Here is a 23,277-nt window from a genome sequence, read left to right on the forward strand (position 1 = left end):
GAATTTTAGATTTCTATAAAATATTTCAGAAAGGACCATGAGAGGAAAAATACAAGATAAAAAATTTAATTTAATTTTAGTTTTATTATTTATTTGTTTTTTCAAAAGTGTACTACCAATTTTGATATTCTTTTCTTTTTATCTTCTGGTATCACATTGTCCCAATTTTCTTCAAACGATTCTTTGATAAATAACCATGTTTGATAGAGTAATTCTTTTTGTTGTGGTTGTTGACAAGTTTTCATATATTCGATAATGATATTGTGTATACTTTCAACATGCTCGTATTGGTGACCCATCAGTTGATCGGGATAGAGTCGGATAATAGCACATAGATTATCAATGAAAATTACACATTCATCCTTGTCAGATATCAAATTTAATTTGTTTAACCATTTTGGAATAATGGTACCAAGGTAGTTGGAGACTTGTGGTACGTATCGGATGATTTTACCAACACTAGAGATGGAATATTCGATCACCAGTTTGTTGTTGTTGTTGTTGAAAAATAATAATGGCCGTGAAGCAAACATGTTGTTGAATGCATGTAACACGTTCAATAGCCATGGTGAGAATCTATCCTTGGCGTGTTGTGCCGCCACTCCAAGTGCAATCGAAGCTTTCTGTACAAGTTTAGTGTCACGATTATCTGCATCGGTGATTGTCAGACACTTGATAATAGCTGGTATAATCTGTGGATAAGCGCTGATTGCAAAATCTCCACCATACGTGCAATACTCGATCAAAAAGTTGAGTATTACAATCTTGACCAAATCACCTTCGCCCACCGCACTGCTGTTCAACTTTTGACAAATCCTGTCCATTAGATCGGATGAAGCAATGATAGGTGCAGATACGGTGATGTTGAATTTAACCATCTCTGTAATCAACCCATAGGCGCCGACCACCGTGTATAATCCAATCTGGGTTAGGTTGCCCGCTTCTAAATCTTCTATCCATTGTTCCACCCTATTAAAGATACCTAGTACCGATTGAACTTGATCAAATGTCATTGCATCGTTTCCCATATCTGTCAAGAGACTCTTTGCCATTGTGATACGGACCATAACGATTGGAAGTTCTGGCTCGTCAAAACACAGACCATGATGGAATAACTTGGTGAACAACTTGTTTCTTGAACTACCTTGTTTCTTGGAGAGTACAAGGCAGGTGGGCAAACAACAAAGCGATAAAATTCGAATTTTGGGGTTGAGTGTATAGGCAGATAGTTTGCATAGTGGATCGACCAACCTGTGAACAAATGGTGCCAAAGATTCATAATATCTGCCATCGTCTGATATTTGCATGATATTGGATAAAACTTTGAGTGACGATAAGATGACTGTCGTGCCTTTTTGTGATGATACAGTATCTTGTTCTTGATTTGGTAATGGTGTCTCTAGTATATTTAGAATCATTCTAATGATCATTGGTAAATATACTTCAAATGACTTGTCAATCGCTCGAATAAACAATTCGGACGCTCTGAATAAATCAACAGCCAAATCAAATGAATTTTGATTCTTTTTGACAAACTGCATAAACTGGTATAAATCTCTTGAAAATGTCTTGTATTCAAACACGACGCAGCACAATGAAAATGCCTTGATTGTACGACTACGTAATACTCTTGATTCTTTTGTTCCATGATGTCTCTCCAATAAAGATAATAGAATTGGTATAATCTTATTATAATGCTAAAAAATAAAATGAGTGTTAATGGCACTATTTAAAAAATAATCCAGAAAGTGATTGATTAACTTTAAAATACTTACAGACATTAACTTTTCAGGAGTGATTTTAATAATAGATATAAATGATACCAAACTATTTTCAACGAGATAAATTTTTGGTGATAAAAGTTGACTTTCAACAGAGCTCATCACTTTATCCAAAACATGACCGTCAACCATATCATCATTGATGGTCAATGAATCCAAAAAGTTTTGAATTAATACAACAACAACTTTGTATACGTTCGTTGGGATCGCAAATTAATTTTCCAATTACTTTAAATATTTTGTCTCTCGATTTGGTGATTAATTCTTTATAATTAACCGATAATTGAATTAAACAAAGTAATGATGCCCATCTCACTCTAACATTTCCATCATTAATTAATTTTAATATTGACTTTAATATTGAACTATTAAAAATAAATATATAAAATATAAATAACTTTTAAAAAGATTACTTTAAAGAAATGAATGACATACCTTAAATGAGATGAAAAGTTTTCTAAAGTTAAAATATTAATGAAGCTTCCCAAAGATTTACATAAACTAACCATTATTGCGTATCTTTCTTTCCATTGTTTAGAGCTTGACAATTTGTAGAAATGATCTAAAATTGGGGGGAGAATACGCTGGCCAAGTGAGTTTGCCATTTGTCCAAATATTACATGGGGTGTAATACCAGTCGCTTCACTGTCATCGTTATAGTCTTCGGTTGAATTCTCTTCGGTGGGGATGCTAATACCATCATCTATCTCTCCATCAAATTGAAATTTGAAATAGTGGCTGTCAATGTCAATCTTGTTATTACTCTCTGTCCATTCTTCCACTGATACATCCTCTACATCGGAAAGCCATTCGTACAAATGAGAGATGATTCTTGAAATGTGACCATCATTCAACTCTTGTGGGTCATTTCCAGCAAGCAATGAAAGATAGTTAAATATCATTCTTTTGGTACTTTTGTCTTTGAAGCCCTTTTGACAATGTCTATCCAAAACGGTGATAAGCGTTCTAATGATCCGAGGAGTGAGTTGTTGCATCCAAATTGGATTATCCTCCATGTAAATGCTGAGCAAACGTGTTACAACAGTCTCGATGAAAACCCCTGGAACATTTGATTGTATTAAAGCTAATAACATATTGGTAACCAATGATTTATAGTCTTCGTCAGAGATACCATCATGATTAAACAACTTTTTTTCTAGCATTACCAAAGTATTGTATTTTTCTTTTTCATCATAATCTTCTTCTTTCTCTTCATCATCTTTTTCTTCTTCTTCATCTTCTTCTTCTTCTTCTTCTTCTTCTTCTTCTTCTTCTTCTTCTTCTTCTTCTTCATCTTTTACTTTATCTTTTTCATAATCTATTATACGTTTATGCATTTCATCCCAAAGACCTACATATAATCGCAAAAACAATAAACATTTAAAATTATAATTTTAAATTACTATTATCATAAATCATACATACCTAGAGGTATCAAATAATTTGCAAGTGATGCAGCTAAACCATGTAAATGAGTGGTAAAAGTGTCTGTAAGATCGTAACATGAAAGTAAATCGAGTGTTTCATGTTTGACAGCATCCAATGTTTCCTTTGATAATGATTCTATAAAGTCTTGTCCTTCTTTTTCAAATAATCTATCTATTAACTGTACTGATTTCTCTTTAATCTAAAATAAGAAGAGGATATTTCATATTAATTTAAACATATAAAAGTCATGTGATATGTTATAATATATTATAAGCTTATTCAGCAAACATACAGTTTTAAAAGTACTGTTGACCATTAAATAGAGTAACCAAGATACTACTTTATCAGGTTCATCTAAAGTATACTCTTTAAATCTTTGTTTTGCTTTTGACTTTAAATCATTCTTTTTCTTCTTCTTCTTCTTTTGTCGATCTTCTATTCCTAAAGTTGCAACTATATCTATAAATTCATTACTTGGTTCTTCCATTACAAAGACTATGATTAAATAATTAATATATATATATTATATATAATAATGATAATACTACTACTTTTGTAGCTATGAAACTTCTACTCACCCACTCTTTCTTCGACCGATTTAAAAACATTTTAATTAATTTTATTTAATTTTATTTTTTTATATTTTAACATGATACATTTAATTTATATTTAATTTATTTATTTATTCAATAATATTGCAATTATAAAGATAATTTTGATAATATATCTTTTGTATCTTCTGGAATAGTATCCCAATTTGATTGGATTGAATCTTTGATAAATAACCATGTCCGAGTCAATAATTCTTTTTCAGGACGTTGACAAGTTTTCATATAGTGTTGGATGATTTGGTGTATCTTGGCAACATGTTGGAATTGTTGACCTAGAGATTCATCAGTGTAGAGATGGACAATGGCATATAGGTTATCAATAAGAGGTGGAATCTCCTCTACATCCTGGATGGGAAGGGTTGATAACCATTTTGGAATAACGACATTGACATGACTAGCTACTTGTGGAACGTATCTGACGATTCTTCCAATACTAGAGATGGCATTTTCAGTGGCTCCTTCATTGCTGGGCGACCGTGAAGCTGGTAAAGAGAGCATCACGTTGAATCCTTGTAAAACCTGCATGACAAATGGTGCGAATCTGTCCTTGGCAATCTGTGCAGCCATACCGAGTGCATAGGAAGCATTTTGTCGTCCCATTGGGTAAGGGACTATCAGACACTCGGTAATGGGTGGTATGATATCTGGGAATACTCCAATAGCTGCCTCACCACCAAACGAACAGTACTGAGCCAAGAGACAGAGGATGGCAGTCTTGACAATTTCATCTTCCCTTTTGTCGCGCAACTTTTTACAAAGACCGACCAACATACCGGAAGAGGTGACGAGTGGAACAGAGACGGTGGCATTTTGCTTTATCATTTCTCCAATCATTTCATAAACGCTGGCGAGCCCGTCGATAACAGTCTCTAACATATCTTCGGGATCTCGATCGCCGATGACCTCTTCGTTGTTGTCTCGCACGGCCTTGGCAATATCGAGTAGCTTTTTCTCGACTTGTGTAAATGTAGCGAGGGTCATTTGTACTTGGTCAAATGACATTGCGTCGGTACCCATCACCTTGATAATGTCGCATGTCATGTTGATACGATTGACCATGACATTGAGGTCGGGTTCACGTGAACTTGGTCTGAGCACAAAATCATACATCATGCCAAACGCCATAAGTGTCTTTTCGCTACGGTCACCTGCATGATGCTTGAACAGCTTCAGACACGTTGGTAAAAGGTCGAGTGAGAACATACGAATGTCACTGTCGATGGGACACATGGTCAACGTGTACAATGGAAGTAGTAGGATTTGCATAAATGGTGCCAACGGTTCGTATAGTTGGATCTGACCGTCATCCGATTCATCCATGACAGCATTTAAAACCTTGAGTGTTGATAGGATTTTTGTGATGTCTTGTTGTGCTGCTACATGGTTGGGACCCGTTAGTTGATTGGGCAATGGTGTCCTTAGAATGTTGATAATCATACGCATGACCATTGGTAAATACACTGAAAATGATTTACCAACAGCTTCAATAAAGAAACCAGATGCTCTGAATACATCGACAATCAAATCAAATGACTTTTGATTCTTTTTGACAAAACGCATAAACCAATGTAAATCTTTTAAATAGGTCTTTTTGTCCATCACTGCTGCAGACATTGCAAAGCATTTGATTGCTCGACTACGTACTATTCTTGATTCTTTTGTTCCATGATGTTTTTCCAATAATGAAAATATTATTGGTATAAATTTTCTATAATACTAAAAAAAATAAAAGAAAAATAATTAATATTTAATTAATTTAATAAATAATTAATTATTTGTTTTTGTTTTACATACAGGTTTAAATTTCTCTTTAACAGTACCAATAACAGATATTAAAGAAATGAATGCACTTTCAACTACATATAATTTTGATGAACCGAGTAATTTTTCAAATGAACAAAATAATCCATCCAAGAGACTGTCCACGATCATGTCCTTTGTTAACGATCCCATGATTGTTTGAATCAATACACAACAACAACTTTGTACACGTTCATTTGGATCACTAATTGATTTTCCAATCGTTTCAAATAATTCCTCTCTTGATTCAATCATTAATCCATTATAAATTATTGATAATTTAATTAATAATTGAAATGATGCCCATCTAACTCTAGTATTTTCATCACCAATTAATGATAATGCTGATCTAAAAAAATAAAAATAAATAGAAATAAATTAATTAAATATTATTTATATTTTTTTTTGTTTGTTTAATATTAACATACTTTAAAATAAATTTAAATTGTTGAGAAACACTTGTTGGGATTGATTTACAAACTTTTGATAAACTAATCAAAGCTGCATATCTTTCTTTCCATTGTTGAGATTTTGACAAGACTGTGAATTGGTTAAAGATAGGAACGACAATACTTTCTCCAAATGCATCTGAGAGTCTGTCAAACCCAGTGTCTGCAGTGAGACCTGCTGCCTCATCACTTATGTCTTCGTAACGTTCTAGACTGTCGATGGGTTCCTCTTCCTTTGGGACAATGTCATCATCTTGTTCTTCATCATAGTTAAAGTTGAAAAAGTTATTGTCATTGTCAATCTTGCTGTTGCTCTCTGTCCACTCTTCGACCGACACGTCCTTGACTTCCATCAACCATGCATACATGTGAACGACGATTGCTTCAATCTGGCCCTGTGTAAAGTCAAAGGGATTGCCTTCGGCAATGAGCAACAAAAAGTCAAATATACTACGTTTGATGCTTCTCGATGAGAATCCCTTTACGCGATTTCTATCCATCACTTTGATAAACGTGTCAATGATTTGTGGGATGAATCCTTGTGTCCAAGACTCACCCTCATTGATAAAGACATCGGTCAGATAGAGTGTAGAATCTAGTATAGGACCTCCGTGAGAAATACCGTCCAATTGAGAGACAACTGACAGAGCCAATGGGAGAGTCGATTTAAACTGCTGTTGCGACATACCACGAGACAGAATAAACGAGTTGAATGTATCGAGTGCATCACGACGTTTATCCAAATCCTCATGACTCAAATCGACGATTTGTTCAGCGTTTAGAAGCTTTTTAGTCTTTTTAAATTCATGTTTTGATAACACTTGTAACAGCACTATTGAATTATCTTTTAGTGGTGTTCCGTCTTCTTCTCCTCTTGCAACAATCTCCAATGTTGGTTCTAAATCATTCCATTTACCTTAATAATAAAAATTAAAATAAAACAAACAAGTTAATATTAGTATTTAAATAATATTTACTCTCTCTCTCTTTTTTTTGTATTTTATCTTACCTTCTGGTACTAAATAAGTTGCAAATGATTCAATGATACCAAACCAATGCTTTCTAAAGGTATCAGTTTGACGTTTATCAAGTATCTTGATTAATTCACACCTGGCTGCATATAATATCTCTTCTGACAATTCCTCTATAAACTCTTGTCCTTCTTTAATCAATAATCTATCAAGTAATTTAACTGATTTCTCTATAATCTTTTGTGTGGACGTAAAGTAAAAGTAAATAATAAAGAAAATGTTAGTCATCATGTGATCAATCTAAACTGTTCTACTATTCGATACTATTCTACTACTAATACATAGACAGTAATCATTTATTTATATCTTTACATATAATATAATAATACATACAGTTGGGTAAGTACCATTTATAATTAAAAAGAGTAACCATGATACTACTTTATTTTGATCTAAAGCATAGTCTTTAAACTCTTGTTTTGCTTTTGATTTTAAATTATAATCCTTTCCTCTTCTATTATTACTATTATTATTGTTGTTGTTGTTATCTTTACTATTATCATTTTTCTTTTTTTGTTTTTCTTCATCTTCTTTTGCAAGTGTCACCACTAATGCTATAAAATCATCGTGTGGTTGCTCCATACTATACTCGCGATAATAATACTATTACTGCTGCACTCTAACAATGAATAAAAAGAAGAAGAAGACTTTGTTTACATGTTTTGAGTGTTATGCTAATGTGCTTGACAAACGTGTGCTCAGAGACGAGAGCTCCCTTCTAAGAAAATAAAAATATCTTTTGAAAAAGGAAAAAAAAACGAAGTATGGAGGGTACCCCAATTTGATTGGGCACACATTTTTTGATTTTGCTAATACTAGAGATAGCATTCTTTGTGACTGTTTCGTTGATCTCTGACAATGCATGTGGTGAAGAGACCATGGTTTCCAAAGCCGTTAAAACATCGATGACCCAAGGTGAGAAGCTATCCTTGGCAACTTGTGCTGCCATTACAAGAGCGTTTGAAGCAAATAATCGAATATTTGCATCATTATTAAGGTTAAGACAATCGATTATAGTTGGTATGATTCGTGGGAATGTGCTGATGGCAATCTCTCCGCCATGTTCACAATAATGAGTCATAAGAGTATTGACTTTACTTGGGTTACCTCTTGATTGTCAGCCAACTTTAGACAAGATCTATCCAATAGATCAGAGGAGGGGATGAGTGGTATCGAGAATGCTCCATTTCTCTGAACCATCATATCAATCAAAAGATAGAGGTCGGAAAACCCGCTGTTGATTGCATTTCTTATTTCATTGGGGGTAGGATCGACAAATACATCTTCGTCATCCACTATCTGTTCTTCGATTGTTGTTTACAATTTTGTTTATCAACTTTTCATCAGCAATGATATCCATTTCTCCCAGCATTGACAATAGTATAGGAAATGATGATCTAAATTGCTCTTCAGTCTATTGGCCAATACTTCCATTCGAATTAATCATCTCTATCATCCTCTTGGCAAACATCACTTTTTTTCTGTTTTAAAGTCATACTTTGATAATACTTGTATCAATGCTCTTGTATTATCTAGTAATGGTAACCCTTCTACTCCTCCTTTTACAATGTCTTCTAATGATTGTTCTAATTCATCCCAAAGACCTAAATACACAAATAAAACATAAACACATAATAAAACATACCTCTAGGTGCTAAATACATTGCAAATGATTCAATGATATTAAATAAATGTTGTCTAAAAGTATTTGAAAGAGTTGAATCGAGTAACTTAATTGTTTCAACCTTGGCTGTATTAATGATTGTATCTGATAAATAACCTATATAATCTTCTCGTTGTTTAATCAATAATCTATCAAGTAACTTTACTGCTTTATCTTTAATCTTGTTAAAAGTAAAGAGATAAATATTTAATGATAGTTGATCACATGATGCCGTATTAATAAACACATACAAATGTAAAAGTACCCTTTACCATTAAAAAGAGTAACCATGATACTGCCCTACTAGGATCATCTAAAGTATACTTTTTGAATAGTTGTTTTGTGTTTGAATAATACTTGTAGCTGTTTCTATCTTGATGATGATTTTCTCTTTTCTCTTCTTCTCTTGCTAAAATAACAACCGTCTTTATAAATTCTTCATCTGGTTCCATCATATACATGTATAAGAATACTATAGTATACAACTACAAATATATCTATATATTAATTGAATACTACTAACACAAACTATATAATTCAAAAAAAGAGTGTGTGACGATAATCATTCTTTGCAATTAAAAAAAAAAAACTTTGAACTTATATATTATTTATTTTAAATTTAAATTAAATACTTAAGTATCTGGCTCAAGAACATTCAAATTTGATATTTTGTCTCTTGTTTCTAATGGAATACTATTCCAATTTTCTTTTAATATATCTTCTTTGATATAATCCCAAGTTTGATAGAGTTGTTGTTTCTCTTCTGGTTGACAAGTATCCATATTCATATACCCAACGATTAATTGGTGTAGTCTTTCGACATGTTTGTATTGTTGATCTTTGCCTATACATTCGTTGGGATAGATACGAACAATAGCACAGAGATTAGAGATGGTAATGGGTCTCTGATCCTTGTCTTCTATTGGAGGATGACCTAACCATTGTGGAATGATGATGACAAGGTTGCTGGCTGGAGTGTGTGGGACGTATCTGATGACTCTACCAAGAATAGCAACGATTTGTTCCATATTCTCTTTATTATCAGGTGTAGTGTATGCATTTGGTGAGGATACAATGGCATGTAGAAAATGTAATGTGTCTATGACCCATGGTGAGAATCTATCTTTGGCAAGTTGTGCAGCTTCACCAAGTGCAAGAGAAGCTGTTCGTTTTACTGAGATGCTTTGAAGTTCCAGACACTCGATAATGGGTTTTATAATAAGTGGGAAAGTATTGATGACACCTTCACCACCATACTTGCAATACTTTGCCAAAAAGTTGAGGAGAACTACCTTTATGATATCATCTTCACCATTGTCTCTCAACTTGTCACAAATCTTGTTTAAAAAGGTTGGTGTGATGAGTTGTGTCATGACAGATCCATTATGCTCTACCATAATAGAAATCATCCCATAGATAGTGACAAGAGTGTATCCAGCGGTATCGATCAAATCTTGATCATCGTCTTCAGCAATGTCAATGTCACCGTTGACAATATCTTCTATCCATTTCTCCATCCTGTTGAATGCATCCAAAGTAGACTGTACTTGTTCAAATGTCATTGCATCTTTACCCATTGCATTGATGAGAAATGTTGACAGGGTGATACGGATCACTGCCACACGAAGGTCAGTCTCTTGATGACACAATCCAATTTCATAAATATGACCAAACATCTCTCGTGTCTTGTCGCTCCGTTCACCATACTGTAACTTGAATAATTGAAGACATGCAGGTAAGCAGGCAAGTGATTGTATTCTAATTTTAGCAATCAGAGGGTTAACTGTCAACTTGCAAAGGGGATCGACCAAGCTATGTACAAATGGTGCCAACGGGTCATACACTGTACCATCTGTCGCTAATGACATTCTATTGGACAGGATCTTTAGTGTTGACATTATCTTTGTGATTTCTTGTGGTGATGATAAAGTTATATCATCTACTTGATTGGGTAATGGTGCCTCTAATATTTTAATGACCATCTTTACAATCATTGGTAAATATATTTCAAAAGACTTGCCAAATGTCTTCATCAATAAATCAGATGTTCTAACTACTTGGACGGTTAGATCAAATGACTTTTCATTCTTTTTAACAAACTGCATAAACTTGTGAAAATCTTTTAAAAATATCTTCTCCTCTACCACTGCACAGCATATTGCAAACGCCTTGATTGCTCGACTACGTAATAATCTAGATTCTTTTGTTCCATTATGTCTCTCCAATAATTTAAATATAATTGGTATAAATCTTGGATAATACTAAATACAACAAATAAAATATTAATATAAAATATGATTATTAATAATAGTAAATGAACTTTTTAACATACAGGTATAAATTCATGACAAACTTTTTGTATAACAGACATTAATGATACAAATGCACTTTCAACTACATATAATTTTGGTGATTGAAGTAATATTTCTATTGAATTGAATAATCCATCTAAAATACTATCTTCAACAATATTATCATCATTGTTTAATAGTTCCATCATTGTGTGAATTAACATACAACAACAATTTTGGATACGTTGATTGGGATCACAAATTGATTTCCTAATCACTTTAAATATTTTTCCACTTGATTCTATAATCAGTTCATTAAAATCAACAGTCAATTGAATTAAAAATTGAAATGATGCCCATCTAACTCTAATATTTTCATCATCTGTACATTTTAATACTAATCTAAAAACAAATATAAATAAATATTAAAACTGTTAATATTAATCAATTTTCTTTCTAAATTTATATTATTATATAGTTTGTACAAACTTTAAAATAGTTGAAAATTGTTGTCTTATACGACTTGGAATATGGTTTGTACATTTTGATAAACTAATCATTGCTGCGTATCTATCTTTCCATTGTTGAGAAGTTGATAAGATGTTGAATTGGTTAAAGATGTGCCCACTGATACGTTGACTAAACAAATGAGCAAATTTTCCAAATAATGAGTATACTGGAGTGCTTGTCACTTCACTATCTTCATCATGTTCTTCTTCTTCTTGTTCTTGGATAAGGCTATCATGCAGCGCATCTTGTTCCTCTTGCTCTCCATCGTATGGAAATTTGAAAAAGTTATTGTCAATGTCAATCTTGCGATTGCTCTCTGTCCATTCTTCCAATGATACATCCTTGACTTCACCAAGCCATTCATATAAATGAAAGACTATTCTCTCTAGATGACTATCTGTGAATTCATTATTGTCATTCTCTGATACAACCATTAAAAAGGCAAATATCATTCTTTTTGTTTTAGTGGATGCAAATCTATTTTCACTGTCACGTGAGTGTCTGTCTAATACATCGACCATCGAGTCAATGCTCTGTCCAATGATATCACCTATCCATGCATTTTCAATGTACATTTGCATCAATTGCTGTACTGCATACTCGATACGTATACCCGTAACACTTGTATTTGATTTTTTGAGTATCAAGAATAGATTGTCTGTAAAGGCATCTATGTCTTCATCATTTGGTTGTCCTAATCTATAATTCGAAATTGATTCAATGATACTAATCAAATGAGCTTTAAATGTATGTGTATGACCAAGATCTGTTGTCTTTGAATAATTGTTGATCAGTTCTTCTGTTTCAAACTCTACTGCATCCAATATCGATTTTGATAATTCATTGATAAAATCATGATCTTCTTCTCCTTCCTCTACTTCTTTATATTCTCTTTCCAATAATCTATCAAGTAACTGTATTGCTTTATCTTTAATCTGTTTATAAATAGTCAATAACAAAAAAAGTATCAATTAAAACGTAAAATCTTTCTAATACATACTGTTGTAAAAGTACCCTTTACAATTAAATAGAGTAACCATGATACTACTTTATCTGGTTTATCTATAATATACTCTTTGTATTGTTGTTTTGATACTGATTTTAATCTACTACTATTGTTGTTATTATCTGTATCTATAGTTATATCTCTATTCTTTTGTTGTTTCATCTGATTTTCTTTTGCAAGAGTTACAATCATCTCTATAAATTCTTCATTTGGTTCTTCCATGATATACTACTACTACAACTAAAACTAATACTATATGTACAAAAAATGAATACTGCAAACAAAAAAGGAAAATGAACTGCTCATCTTTGAAGAGCGTAAATAATTTGAGGAAATTAAAATTTAAATTAAATTAAATTTAACTCTGAGCATCCTGTGGAGTTTTTTGTTGAAGAGAATTTGGTTTTATAAGTAGATAGTAGGATGGATAGATCAATCTCGTCGATCTCTATCATTCTAAATAAAAAAATAGGATTTTATTAAAAAAAAGTAGTATGGAGATTCTATGCGCTGAGAGAGGGAAAAAATTGGGTGTCTTGAGTTTATAAGCTTAGTCCAATTGATGCCATTCAAGTAAAAGAAAAATTCCTCTCAAGATTGGACATGATCGATCGGTTGGTAGTTAAAATTGTGGGCAAAAAATAAAATAGAAATAGATAATTTTTTAAAAATGGTTGACACCATCATACTCGTCTCTTTGATTACAGCCACTCTGTATCACCGTGTTGAACTGAAAGGTTTATCAATTCGTGTACAGTAGACTCGATCCCTCTGAAACACTCGAATCTGATATTGAAAGCATATCTAACATTTGAGTGACCAATATTGGACCATATTCTGAATCTTCTTCTTCTTGATCAAATTCTTCTTCATCTTCATAATCTTCATCTTCATCTTCACTTTGACCTTGATCCTCTTGATATAAATCAATTGATTGTATACTATGAGATCAAAGTATCAGATATCAAGACTATCATCATTGAGCATCTTTGTTTAGTATAAGAAGAGCTAGCAATCTGTCAAAATGAGGGGTTTGTCAAAAAAGGATCATTCTCTTCATTTGTCAACACGTTGTTATCAATCCTTGGAAAGAGATCAGATGGTAAAACTATTTCAACTGTACTGATTTCTCTTTAATCTTGTTTATAATAGTAATAGTAGTATTTTAGTAAATGTACAAAATGAATCATACAAATATATAATATATACATACAGTTGGGTAAGTACCGTGCACGATTAAAAAGAGTAACCATGATACCTCTTGTTCAGGTTTAGATACAATATACTCTTTGTATTGTTGTTTTGATGTTGATTTTAATCGAATACTATTGTTTGCTACTTGTTTATTATTTACTCTCTTTATTCTGCAGCTGATCTTCTTCTTCTTCTTCTTCTTCTTTTGTTAAAGATACAATTATCTCTATAAATTCATCGTGTGGTTGCTCCATCATAATACTTCTATAGAACTGCTATAGATATACAAATAAATCATATACATATATAGTAACTTCATTTAATAGAGAATAAGTGTAACAACATATATTTAATGGGTGACCATCCCACCCTTTTTTTCAATTTTATTTTTTTTGGAAGTTCAATTTTTTGGGAAGAGTACTTTTAATATTGATAGAGTACCCTTTGCATCTTCCGGAATCTTATCCCAATTCTCTTCAGATATATCTTTGATAAATAACCATGTTTGTAAGAGTAATTGTCTTTGTTCTTCTTGTAGTTGTTTTTTGGAGGTATCCAAATAACGAGTGATGATTTGCAGTACCTTGTCAACATGTTGGTATTGTTCACCCAAGATTAGATTTGTATAGAGACGAATAATGACGCAAAGATTATCAATGATAACTATTTTCTCATTATTGTCATCTACAAAATGATTATCTAACCATTTTGGAATAATGTTGGTGAGGAGTTGATTGGCCAATGCGCATTTTGGATGGGGTACATATCTAATGAATTTGCCAATATTCGATACTTCATGATCTCTATCATCCGCTGAGAATGATGTAGCAGATATAATGGTATCAAAAACCTGTAACACCTCCATGAAATAGGGTGAGAATCTATCCTTGGAAGCTTGTGCTGCAGCTCCAAGTGCCATACAAGTTCTTTGTCTCTCTTTAGGATAGGAAAGTTGAGCCGAGCATTTGATCAAGAGTGGTATGATCTGTGGATAAGAGTTGATGGCAGACTCACCACCAAAATTGCAGAAAGTCAATAAAAAGTTAACATAGATAATCTTGATGGGAATGTGACCTTCATCACCCTCAATATTCTTGCAAATCATGTCCAAACAATTTGATAATTAGAGGTGACGCAATGGTTGAATTTCTTGCGACCAATTCCCCCATAAGCTCGTAAATGTGGATCGCAGCATAGGCAACATTACCCATCTGATTCTCTGGGAATTGGTCACCAGATGCGATATCATCTATCCATTTCTCCATCCTTTTAAATGTGTCAAGTGTTGAGTGTACTTGATCAATCGTCATTGTGTCACGTCCCATCGATTTGATGAGGTTGGCAGACATCTCGATTCGTGCCATTGCAACCTTGATGTCAGAATCGGGATGACACAATATCGATCCGTATATCTTGTCAAATATTTCGAGTGTCTCTTTGCTACGTTCACCAAAATAAAGATTGGCAAGTTTAATACATGCAGGCAAACAACCAAGAGATTCAGTTGCAAAGAATGTATTATTATTTGCCAATTTGCGTAATGGATTGATAAAGCTGTGAACAAATGGAGCTATCGGTACATATGGTCCATGGATCAGTGACACCATAATACTTTTCAAAATCTCGAGTGTAGATTTTATTCTACTGGAATCTTGGTCTGATGATGATCCATTCATTTCGTCTCCTGTTGGTGTCTCGAGTACGTTAACAATCATCTTGGCAATCATTGGTAAATAGATTTCATTTGGAAATGAATCACAAATTTGTTTCACAAGCAATAAACTTGCAGCTCTTAAAACTTCGACCAAATCAAACGACCTTTGATTACGTCCGACCAACACCATAAACTTGTATAAATATTTTGAATACATCTTTTTGTCTACCGTCACTTTGCTACACGTTGAAAATGCCTTGATTACACGACTACATAATGCTCTTGATTCTTTTGTTGTATGATGTTTTTCCAAAAATCTAAATAGTATTGGTATAAATCTTTGCGAGTACTAGAAATAATTAATAATAATTAATAATTATATTTAGAATCTAAATAATTATTCAATTTGAAAGAGATTGACATACAGGCATAAATTTCTCTTGAACTTTGTCAAAGACTGATAATAATGATACCAATGAACTTTCAACGATTTCTAAATTTGGTGATTGAAGTAATATTTCAAATGAATCACATAATGTATCCAAAATGGGACTTTCAAGTACAATGTTACTGTTGGTAATTGTTTCCATCATTTTTTCAATCAAATGGCAACAACAACCTTGAATAAGTTCATTTGTGTCACGACGAATTGATTTGACCATCGCTTGAAATATTTCTTGTCTTGATTTAACCATCAACTTTCTATGTATATATTCAATAGTCAATTGAATTAAACATTGTAACGATGCCCATCTAACTCTAATATCTTCATCATCATTAACTAATTTTAATGCTGACCTAAACAATAGAAATTAATATTAATATTTTAATTAATAAATATTATTTTACAATAATTATTAACATACTTTAAAATATAATCAAATTGTTGGTTGTTGTTGTTGTTATTGGTATGGTTTATTTGATGAGGAATTAATTGAAAAGAATGTGATAAAGTCGTAATTGATGTATATCTATCTTTCCATGATTGAGAGTTTGAAAAGATGTTGAATTGATTGAAAATGTGCTTTTCCAATGCACCACGCATACTAAATAATTGTGTAAAGCATTGAAATTTTTTATAACGTTTATCTTCCGTCGTCATGTCACTCTCTGTCCACTCTTCCAATGATACATCCTTTACCTCTTCAGCAAGCCAAATGTACAAATGAGAGATAATACTCTCAATATGATTGTCTGTAAAATCTGCTGATTGCAACTTTCCCATGACCATGAAACTGTCAATAAATCTTTCTTTGATATTTCTGTCTGCGAATCCATTATCGCGATGCTTGTCCAACACTCCAACAAATGTATCGATTATCTTTTGTTTGATTTCTTTTGTCAAAGATGGTTTTTGCGAGTAAGCAGCCATTATTTGTGATACAATGTAATAGATACGTGTTCCTGAAACTCGCATCTATTTTTGATAGATTTAATAAAAGTTTGGGTAGTTGTGATGAATCTACAAAGATGACTTCTTCTCCTTCTTTTGCTGATTCATCATCATCATATGATGATTCATAATCATCGTCTTGATCATCATCTTCTATATTAGCTTGATCTGCTTGAAAGTTTAAAATTGATTGTTCAATACCAATTAAACTAGATTTAAAGTCACCATCTTGAAGACGATGACTTTTATCATCGAGTATCTTTTGTACTTCAAATACTGCTGCATCCAATACAGGTTGTGATATCTCTTTTAAATACTCTTCTCCTTCTTTTTCTAATAATTTATCTAGTAACTGTGCTGATTTCTCTTTAATCTATAGATATATTGTCAAAGTCAATAATGATGACGATCATCAGTAATATTATTACATATATAATACATACAGATGGATAATCACCCTTTACAATGAAATAGAGTAACCAAGATACTACTTTAGAAGGACAATCGATGGCATAGTCTTTAAATTGTTGTTTTGTGTTTGATTTTAATTTAAAGTCTATATCAATACTATGATCACCATTCAGTCTCTTTTGTTGTTCTACTTTTGCTAAAACTACAACGATCTCTATAAATTCATCATCTTCTGGTTGCTCCATACTAATGATGAGCAAGATATATACTAATACTACTCTACTATTATTATCTCAATGAATTAAAATAGCCCTTCAAGCACAAACTCTCAGTGATGTTCAAAAAAAAAAAAAATTAATATAATAATTGAGGTTCAGATAAAAATTTATTGCCCGAACTTCGTTCAAAGTTAACTCATACAAGTAAAAAAGATTGGGAGTTCATTCTTTATTCATTTTAAATTTAACTCGTACTTTTCTAAGGGATAACAAAGAGCCCATTCGAATGTTGTAAATTTGATAGTACTTTTCTTGTATTTTCCGGTACTTGATCCCAATTCGCTTCAAATATATCTTTGATAAATACCCATGTTTGGATGAGTTGTTGTTTTTGTTGTTTTTTAGCATATTGTTGGCAATTATTAATGTAGTGATCGATGATTTGGCAACATGTTGGTACTGTTGACCGAGACATTCTTTGGGGTAGAGACGTATAATAGTACAAAGGGTATCATTTAAAATGATTCGCCCTCTCTTGGAAGATGCTAAAAGATGATCTAACCATTTTGGAATGATGACATTGGCATTGTTGATCTGTGGTACATATCTGATGATTTTACAGATACTAGAAAGAGCATAATCCGTTGCAGCTATGTTTTCCAGAGAGAATGCAGGAGGAGAAGAGATCATAGTGTCCAAGACATGGAATGTTTGAGTTACCCAAGGTGAGAACCTTTCCTTGGCAGCTTGTGCTGCTGCTCCTAGTGCAATAGAAGCACCCTGTCTTGCTTTGGCATCTGATAGTTTTAAACACTCTATCATGAGTGGTACGATATGTGGGAATGCATTGATAGCAACATCACCTCCATATGTACAAAAACTGGAGAAAAAGCTGAGTATGGCAGCCTTGATCATTAATTCACCGCCACCTTCGAGTTTTTGACAGAACCCCTCCAAGAGTTCAGAGGTGATGAGTGGTACTGCCACTGGACCATTAAACTTGACCATTTCTTCAATCAAACCATAAAGGTTGAGCAACACGTAGGCTTCATGATTGATCATATTAAAATCTGGTTGGTCACCAATATGATCAACCAATATCGATTGCTCCACTCTTTTAAATGTGTCTATTACAGATTGCACTTGTGTGCTGGTCATTGCGTCATCTCCTATGGCTGAGATGAGGAACGATCCCGTAGATACACGCAATAGAGTGATATGAATATCTGATTCGGGATGAAACACAACTGCATCGAGTATCTTGCCAAATACCTCGAGTGTTTTTTCACTGCGGTTACCGAAATGATGCATGGTCAGTGCCAGGCATGGAGTGACACAGGGTAGTGATTGAGAACGCAAATTGGTGTTGAATGGATGTGTAACCAAGTTGCAAAGTGGGTCGACAATGCTTTGCACAAGTGGCGCCAATGGTGCATAAAGTCTGTTATGGTCATCCTCCAACAAAAAACCAGACAATATCTTTAGTCCTGCTAGTATTCTATAATAGTTGTCCACAAAAGTTTGAGTAATATCTTCGGGTCGTCTGGGTATTGGTGCCTTTAGAACCTTTACAATCATCCTAATGATCATTGGTAAAAAAATATTAAATGGTTTATCAGCATTTAGTATCAAATCCTTTGATACACCAAGTACATCTAAATTCAAATCAAATGTCTTCTTTCCAAATGCCTTGATTACTCGACTACGTAATAATCTAGATTCTCTTGTTCCATTATGTTTTTCCAATAATCCAAATAATATTGGTACAAATCTTTTATAATACTATAAAAAATAAATGATTAATTATTATTATTTTATATTATTATTATTATATATTTTTGTACATACAGGTTTAAATTTTAATTTGATTGATCCTACAAGTGATATTAATGAATGTAATACAATTTCAACTAAATATATTTTTGATAATCCAACAAGTAGTTTTTGAATCCAATTAATTATTCTATCCAAAACATTGTCATCATTCATGTGATTGGTTAATGCATCCATCATTGTTTTAATTAATACACAACAACTACTTTGAATAGATTCATTTGGATCTTGAATTGATTTGTCTATTACTTTGAATATTTCATCTCTTGGTGGAATAGATAATCCTTCAAATTGAACCATTAAGTCATCATAGTCAACAGATAATTGAATTGAACTAACTAATTCAACTAAACATTGTAATGATGCCCATCTAACTCTCACATTTTCATCATTAAAACAATTTAGTACTGACCTATTAGAAAATAATAAAACAAATATTAATTAATTTGTTGTATATTTGTTTGTGTTTAAAAATATATAATATTTGTTACCTTAAAATAAAAATAAATTGTTGTCTAACAGTTTTGGAAATGTGTGTACAAGAATTGGTTAGACTCAACATAACTGCATATTTATCTTGCCATGATGAAGTGTTTAGCAAGATACCTAGAATGAGTCTTTCAGAATGTTGTCCAAACGCTTTTGAGAATAGTTTAAATGCAGCTTGAGCAGTATAACCTGTCACTTTTACATCATTATCGTCAGGTTTGTCCATAGATTGCTCCTCTTCTGTTGGTAGATTGTCATAGTCTCTCTCTTCAACATAAATATTTCTGAAATATGCACCGCTCTTGTCAAATTTCTTATTGCTCTTTGTCCACTCTTCCAACGATACATCCTCATTTACTTGAGTCAACCACCGGTACAAATGATAAAAGATTCTCTCTACATGACTATCTGTATACATGATTTGAAATTTCTTGACCCATAGAAACAGACATTCAAATACCATACTTTTGGCATTAAAGTCTTTTTCGCTATGTCTGTCCAACACATTTATCAAGGTGTCAATACCTTGTAGAACGACAGGTGTCAGCCAAGATGGATAATCCATTGACATTCCTATCAGATGAGATACCCTTCTCTCGATAGAGTTACGATATGGAATAGAATATCCATCAGACTTTGAGAGTGTCAATAACAACTTGGTGAATATTATCTTTTCTTTTCCATCATATACAACTTCTTCTTCTTCTTCTTCCTGTTCATAATAGTCATCCTGTTCATTATCATCTTCTTCATTATTATTATTATTATCTTCTTCTTCATCTACTTTTTTCTCATAAATTGAAAGTGATTCTCTAATACCAAATATATGATCTCTACAAGTATCTGTAAGACTATCATCCTCGAGAATCTCTTCAGTACCAATGACAGCATCTTCTGCTATCTCATCTGACAATGCATCTGCAAACTCTTCACCTTTTTTAACTAATAATCTATCAAGTAACTGTATTGCTTTATATTTAATCTTTATATATATATATAATAATAATAATAATATTATAGTAAAAAAGTATTTCTTGAGTCACATCGATCTATCAGATCAATCAAACTCTACATACAGTTCTAAAAGTACCCTTTACAATTAAAAAGAGTAACCATGATACTACTTGTTCAGGTTTATCTATAGTATACTTTTTGTATTGTTGTTTTGATACTGATTTATACTTGTTATTGTTATTATCTTTATCATTATCTTCTTTTGCAAGAGTGACTACTAATTCTATAAATTCATCAGTTGGTTGCTCCATAATATTACAATTTATTTGATACTACTCTACTACCACTTTAACGTGGATACTAGCAATGATAATGATATGAAATTTCGTGGGTGACTTTGAAAAAATTTTGGAAGTTCAAAATATGCAAAGCATGATTTATTTAATTAATTATTATTTAATAATTATTAATATAAAGAAAACTCGTTTTCTTCAAGTGTACCAATTTGTAAATTTGATAGTACCTCTCTTGTATTTTCCGGTACTTGATCCCAATTCTCTTCAAATATATCTTTGATAAATACCCATGTTTGGATGAGTTGATGTTTCTGTTCTTGTGGTAGGTGTCGATGTTTGAGGGTTTTAATATAAAGATTGATTGCTCTGTGTATCTTGACGACATGTTGGTATTGTTGAACTAAACATTCTTTGGGGTAGAGACGTACAATAGCATAGAGGTTCGAGATGACAATGATTCTATCTTGCCTGTCACCTACTATTTTTAAATTTTATTTCGATTTTTTTTTTTTACTCAAACTTATAGCTTTAGCTCACAAGAGGAATTCATTTTATTTTGTTTCACCTGATCATAGAGATAGTATTATGTCTTTGTGTAATGATGGAGAAACCAGATAAAGAATTTATAGAGATCTTTGATATTTTAATAGATCAACAGATAAAGAAGATGAAATATGATCATAATAATAATAACAGCAGACAAGACAATGAAAAGAGGAGAAAAGATGCAAAACAACTATTCAAACAATATACTATATCTAAACCAGATAAATTAGTATCATGGTTACTCTATTTAATGGTAAAGGGTACCTACCCTAATGTATGTAGTACTCAAAGAAGAATGATCTTGTGACAATAAAATGACGAATATCTACTGATATTCTTTACTCTTCATACACTATCATAAAAGATTATAGAGAATGCACAAAGTTTCTTGATAGAATGTTGTTGAAAAAAGGAAAAGAGATTATAAAGTTCATCGAATCATTGCCACAACCAATAGTTGAAGCAGTCATGAAACAATCAAGTTGTTAAAGACTACACTTTCAGATATCTTTTTACGACATTTGATTGGTATAATTGTATCATTTGCAAAGTATTTAATACCTACCGGTATGTAATCGATAGTTTTATCAATTATATAGCTTTATAACTGTTAATAACATTGTTGTACTTTACACTATAGAACAATGGTTTGAATTAGGAATGATTGTAGAGACAATTCAATTCGGAGAAGAATATGATTCAATACTTTTAGAAAATACAAAAGAGTTGATGGTATATGCAACGTATGACTTTAAAATGGATAAAAAAGAGATATTGTTAGATCTGATCAAAAACTTCAGAATTTCAAAGCTTGCCAGAGGAACAGTTTCCATTATTCATGCCCATGCTATTATCGATGGTATTGTAGATGGAGAATTACTAGATGATATTGTTGAAAGCCTGTCAGGTATTTTAGACAATAATCCGCAGCTGATGAAAGAAATATCTCCTCAGATTAGTATCACATTGATAGAGGTATTGGACAGACACCGCGAAAAGGGTTTCAAGAATAACGACACAAAGAATAATATCTTTGAGTATTTGGCAGAGACTTTTCCCACACGCATTACTGATCGCCAAATTGATAGGATCATTGTACATTTGACCGAATGGCTTATACAAGAAAAATCTATGGTATTGGAAGATTGGGCATATAGTGATGACTCACAAATTGACCTTGATGACAATCTTTGTAACTTTATATATGATCAAGTACTTTTTAATGACATAAAGTATTCAAAAGATCATCTGTCATCAACCGTTGCAACTATTTCTCGATTCGTAGTGGCGCTTGATCGTATTGCACGAGTTATTTTCGATCATTTCATCATCTTGTTAAATTCTAAATCATGGAAAGAAAGATATTTATCTTTGATGACCATGTCTGATTTATTTAACAAGGATCCTGTCAACATCCTCGCTGAAGAAGAGAAAGTAATTGATATTATCATATCTAACCTATGCGCCATTATCCGTCTCTACACCAACGAAAGTCTAGGTCAACAATACCAACATGTTGTCAAGACACACCAAATCATCAACCAGTATCTGAAAACTTTTCCTTCACATTGATCCAACCAACAACTACTTTACCAAACATGGTTGTTTATCAAAGATATTTTTGATGCAAATACGAATGACAGTATTCCATTAGAAACAAGGAAGATAATATCAAATTTACAAGTTATAATAATTGATTGATCATTTTAATTAGAGGCA

General features: G+C 32.4%; 8 protein-coding genes across 8 annotated transcripts; 1 reads left to right on the plus strand and 7 right to left on the minus strand.

The window, feature by feature from the left end:
- Window positions 1–101: 101 nt before the first annotated feature.
- Window positions 102–3,696, minus strand: DFA_00474 (uncharacterized protein; the record flags this gene model as incomplete). The annotated part of the gene is made up of 6 exons (XM_004358406.1): window positions 102–1,697; window positions 2,011–2,146; window positions 2,217–2,238; window positions 2,479–3,132; window positions 3,207–3,408; window positions 3,502–3,696. 6 exons carry the CDS (start codon window positions 3,694–3,696, stop codon window positions 102–104), a joined length of 2,805 nt encoding a protein of 934 aa, XP_004358463.1.
- A 214-nt stretch (window positions 3,697–3,910) lies between these two features.
- Window positions 3,911–7,682, minus strand: DFA_00475 (uncharacterized protein; the record flags this gene model as incomplete). Its single annotated transcript, XM_004358407.1, has 6 exons — window positions 3,911–4,968; window positions 5,026–5,536; window positions 5,615–5,969; window positions 6,049–6,985; window positions 7,079–7,268; window positions 7,434–7,682. 6 exons carry the CDS (start codon window positions 7,680–7,682, stop codon window positions 3,911–3,913), a joined length of 3,300 nt encoding a protein of 1,099 aa, XP_004358464.1.
- Window positions 7,683–7,798: 116 nt separating this feature from the next.
- DFA_00476 (uncharacterized protein) lies at window positions 7,799–9,215 on the minus strand (the record flags this gene model as incomplete). Its single annotated transcript, XM_004358408.1, has 5 exons — window positions 7,799–7,818; window positions 7,917–8,209; window positions 8,599–8,704; window positions 8,746–8,944; window positions 9,015–9,215. 5 exons carry the CDS (start codon window positions 9,213–9,215, stop codon window positions 7,799–7,801), a joined length of 819 nt encoding a protein of 272 aa, XP_004358465.1.
- A 180-nt stretch (window positions 9,216–9,395) lies between these two features.
- DFA_00477 (uncharacterized protein) lies at window positions 9,396–12,792 on the minus strand (the record flags this gene model as incomplete). Its single annotated transcript, XM_004358409.1, has 4 exons — window positions 9,396–11,024; window positions 11,096–11,456; window positions 11,544–12,499; window positions 12,565–12,792. The coding sequence occupies 4 exons, from the start codon at window positions 12,790–12,792 to the stop codon at window positions 9,396–9,398; spliced, it is 3,174 nt and encodes a 1,057-aa protein (XP_004358466.1).
- A 210-nt stretch (window positions 12,793–13,002) lies between these two features.
- DFA_00478 (uncharacterized protein) lies at window positions 13,003–14,683 on the minus strand (the record flags this gene model as incomplete). Its single annotated transcript, XM_004358410.1, is given in 5 exon segments — window positions 13,003–13,026; window positions 13,349–13,483; window positions 13,784–13,905; window positions 13,925–14,039; window positions 14,186–14,683. The coding sequence occupies 5 exon segments, from the start codon at window positions 14,681–14,683 to the stop codon at window positions 13,003–13,005; spliced, it is 894 nt and encodes a 297-aa protein (XP_004358467.1).
- Window positions 14,684–14,849: 166 nt separating this feature from the next.
- DFA_00479 (uncharacterized protein) lies at window positions 14,850–21,027 on the minus strand (the record flags this gene model as incomplete). Its single annotated transcript, XM_004358411.1, has 9 exons — window positions 14,850–15,767; window positions 15,844–16,216; window positions 16,285–16,835; window positions 16,885–17,184; window positions 17,255–17,468; window positions 17,808–19,222; window positions 19,289–19,685; window positions 19,765–20,744; window positions 20,839–21,027. 9 exons carry the CDS (start codon window positions 21,025–21,027, stop codon window positions 14,850–14,852), a joined length of 5,337 nt encoding a protein of 1,778 aa, XP_004358468.1.
- A 155-nt stretch (window positions 21,028–21,182) lies between these two features.
- Window positions 21,183–21,562, minus strand: DFA_00480 (uncharacterized protein; the record flags this gene model as incomplete). The annotated part of the gene is made up of 2 exons (XM_004358412.1): window positions 21,183–21,490; window positions 21,550–21,562. 2 exons carry the CDS (start codon window positions 21,560–21,562, stop codon window positions 21,183–21,185), a joined length of 321 nt encoding a protein of 106 aa, XP_004358469.1.
- A 51-nt stretch (window positions 21,563–21,613) lies between these two features.
- On the plus strand, window positions 21,614–23,248 carry DFA_00481 (uncharacterized protein; the record flags this gene model as incomplete). The annotated part of the gene is made up of 4 exons (XM_004358413.1): window positions 21,614–21,832; window positions 22,050–22,125; window positions 22,199–22,992; window positions 23,243–23,248. 4 exons carry the CDS (start codon window positions 21,614–21,616, stop codon window positions 23,246–23,248), a joined length of 1,095 nt encoding a protein of 364 aa, XP_004358470.1.
- Between the last annotated feature and the right edge of the window lie 29 nt (window positions 23,249–23,277).

This window comes from Cavenderia fasciculata (assembly GCF_000203815.1).
Source record: "Cavenderia fasciculata unplaced genomic scaffold Scf_Dfasci-F-a-25c12.r2-5, whole genome shotgun sequence".
NCBI lineage: Eukaryota > Evosea > Eumycetozoa > Acytosteliales > Cavenderiaceae > Cavenderia > Cavenderia fasciculata.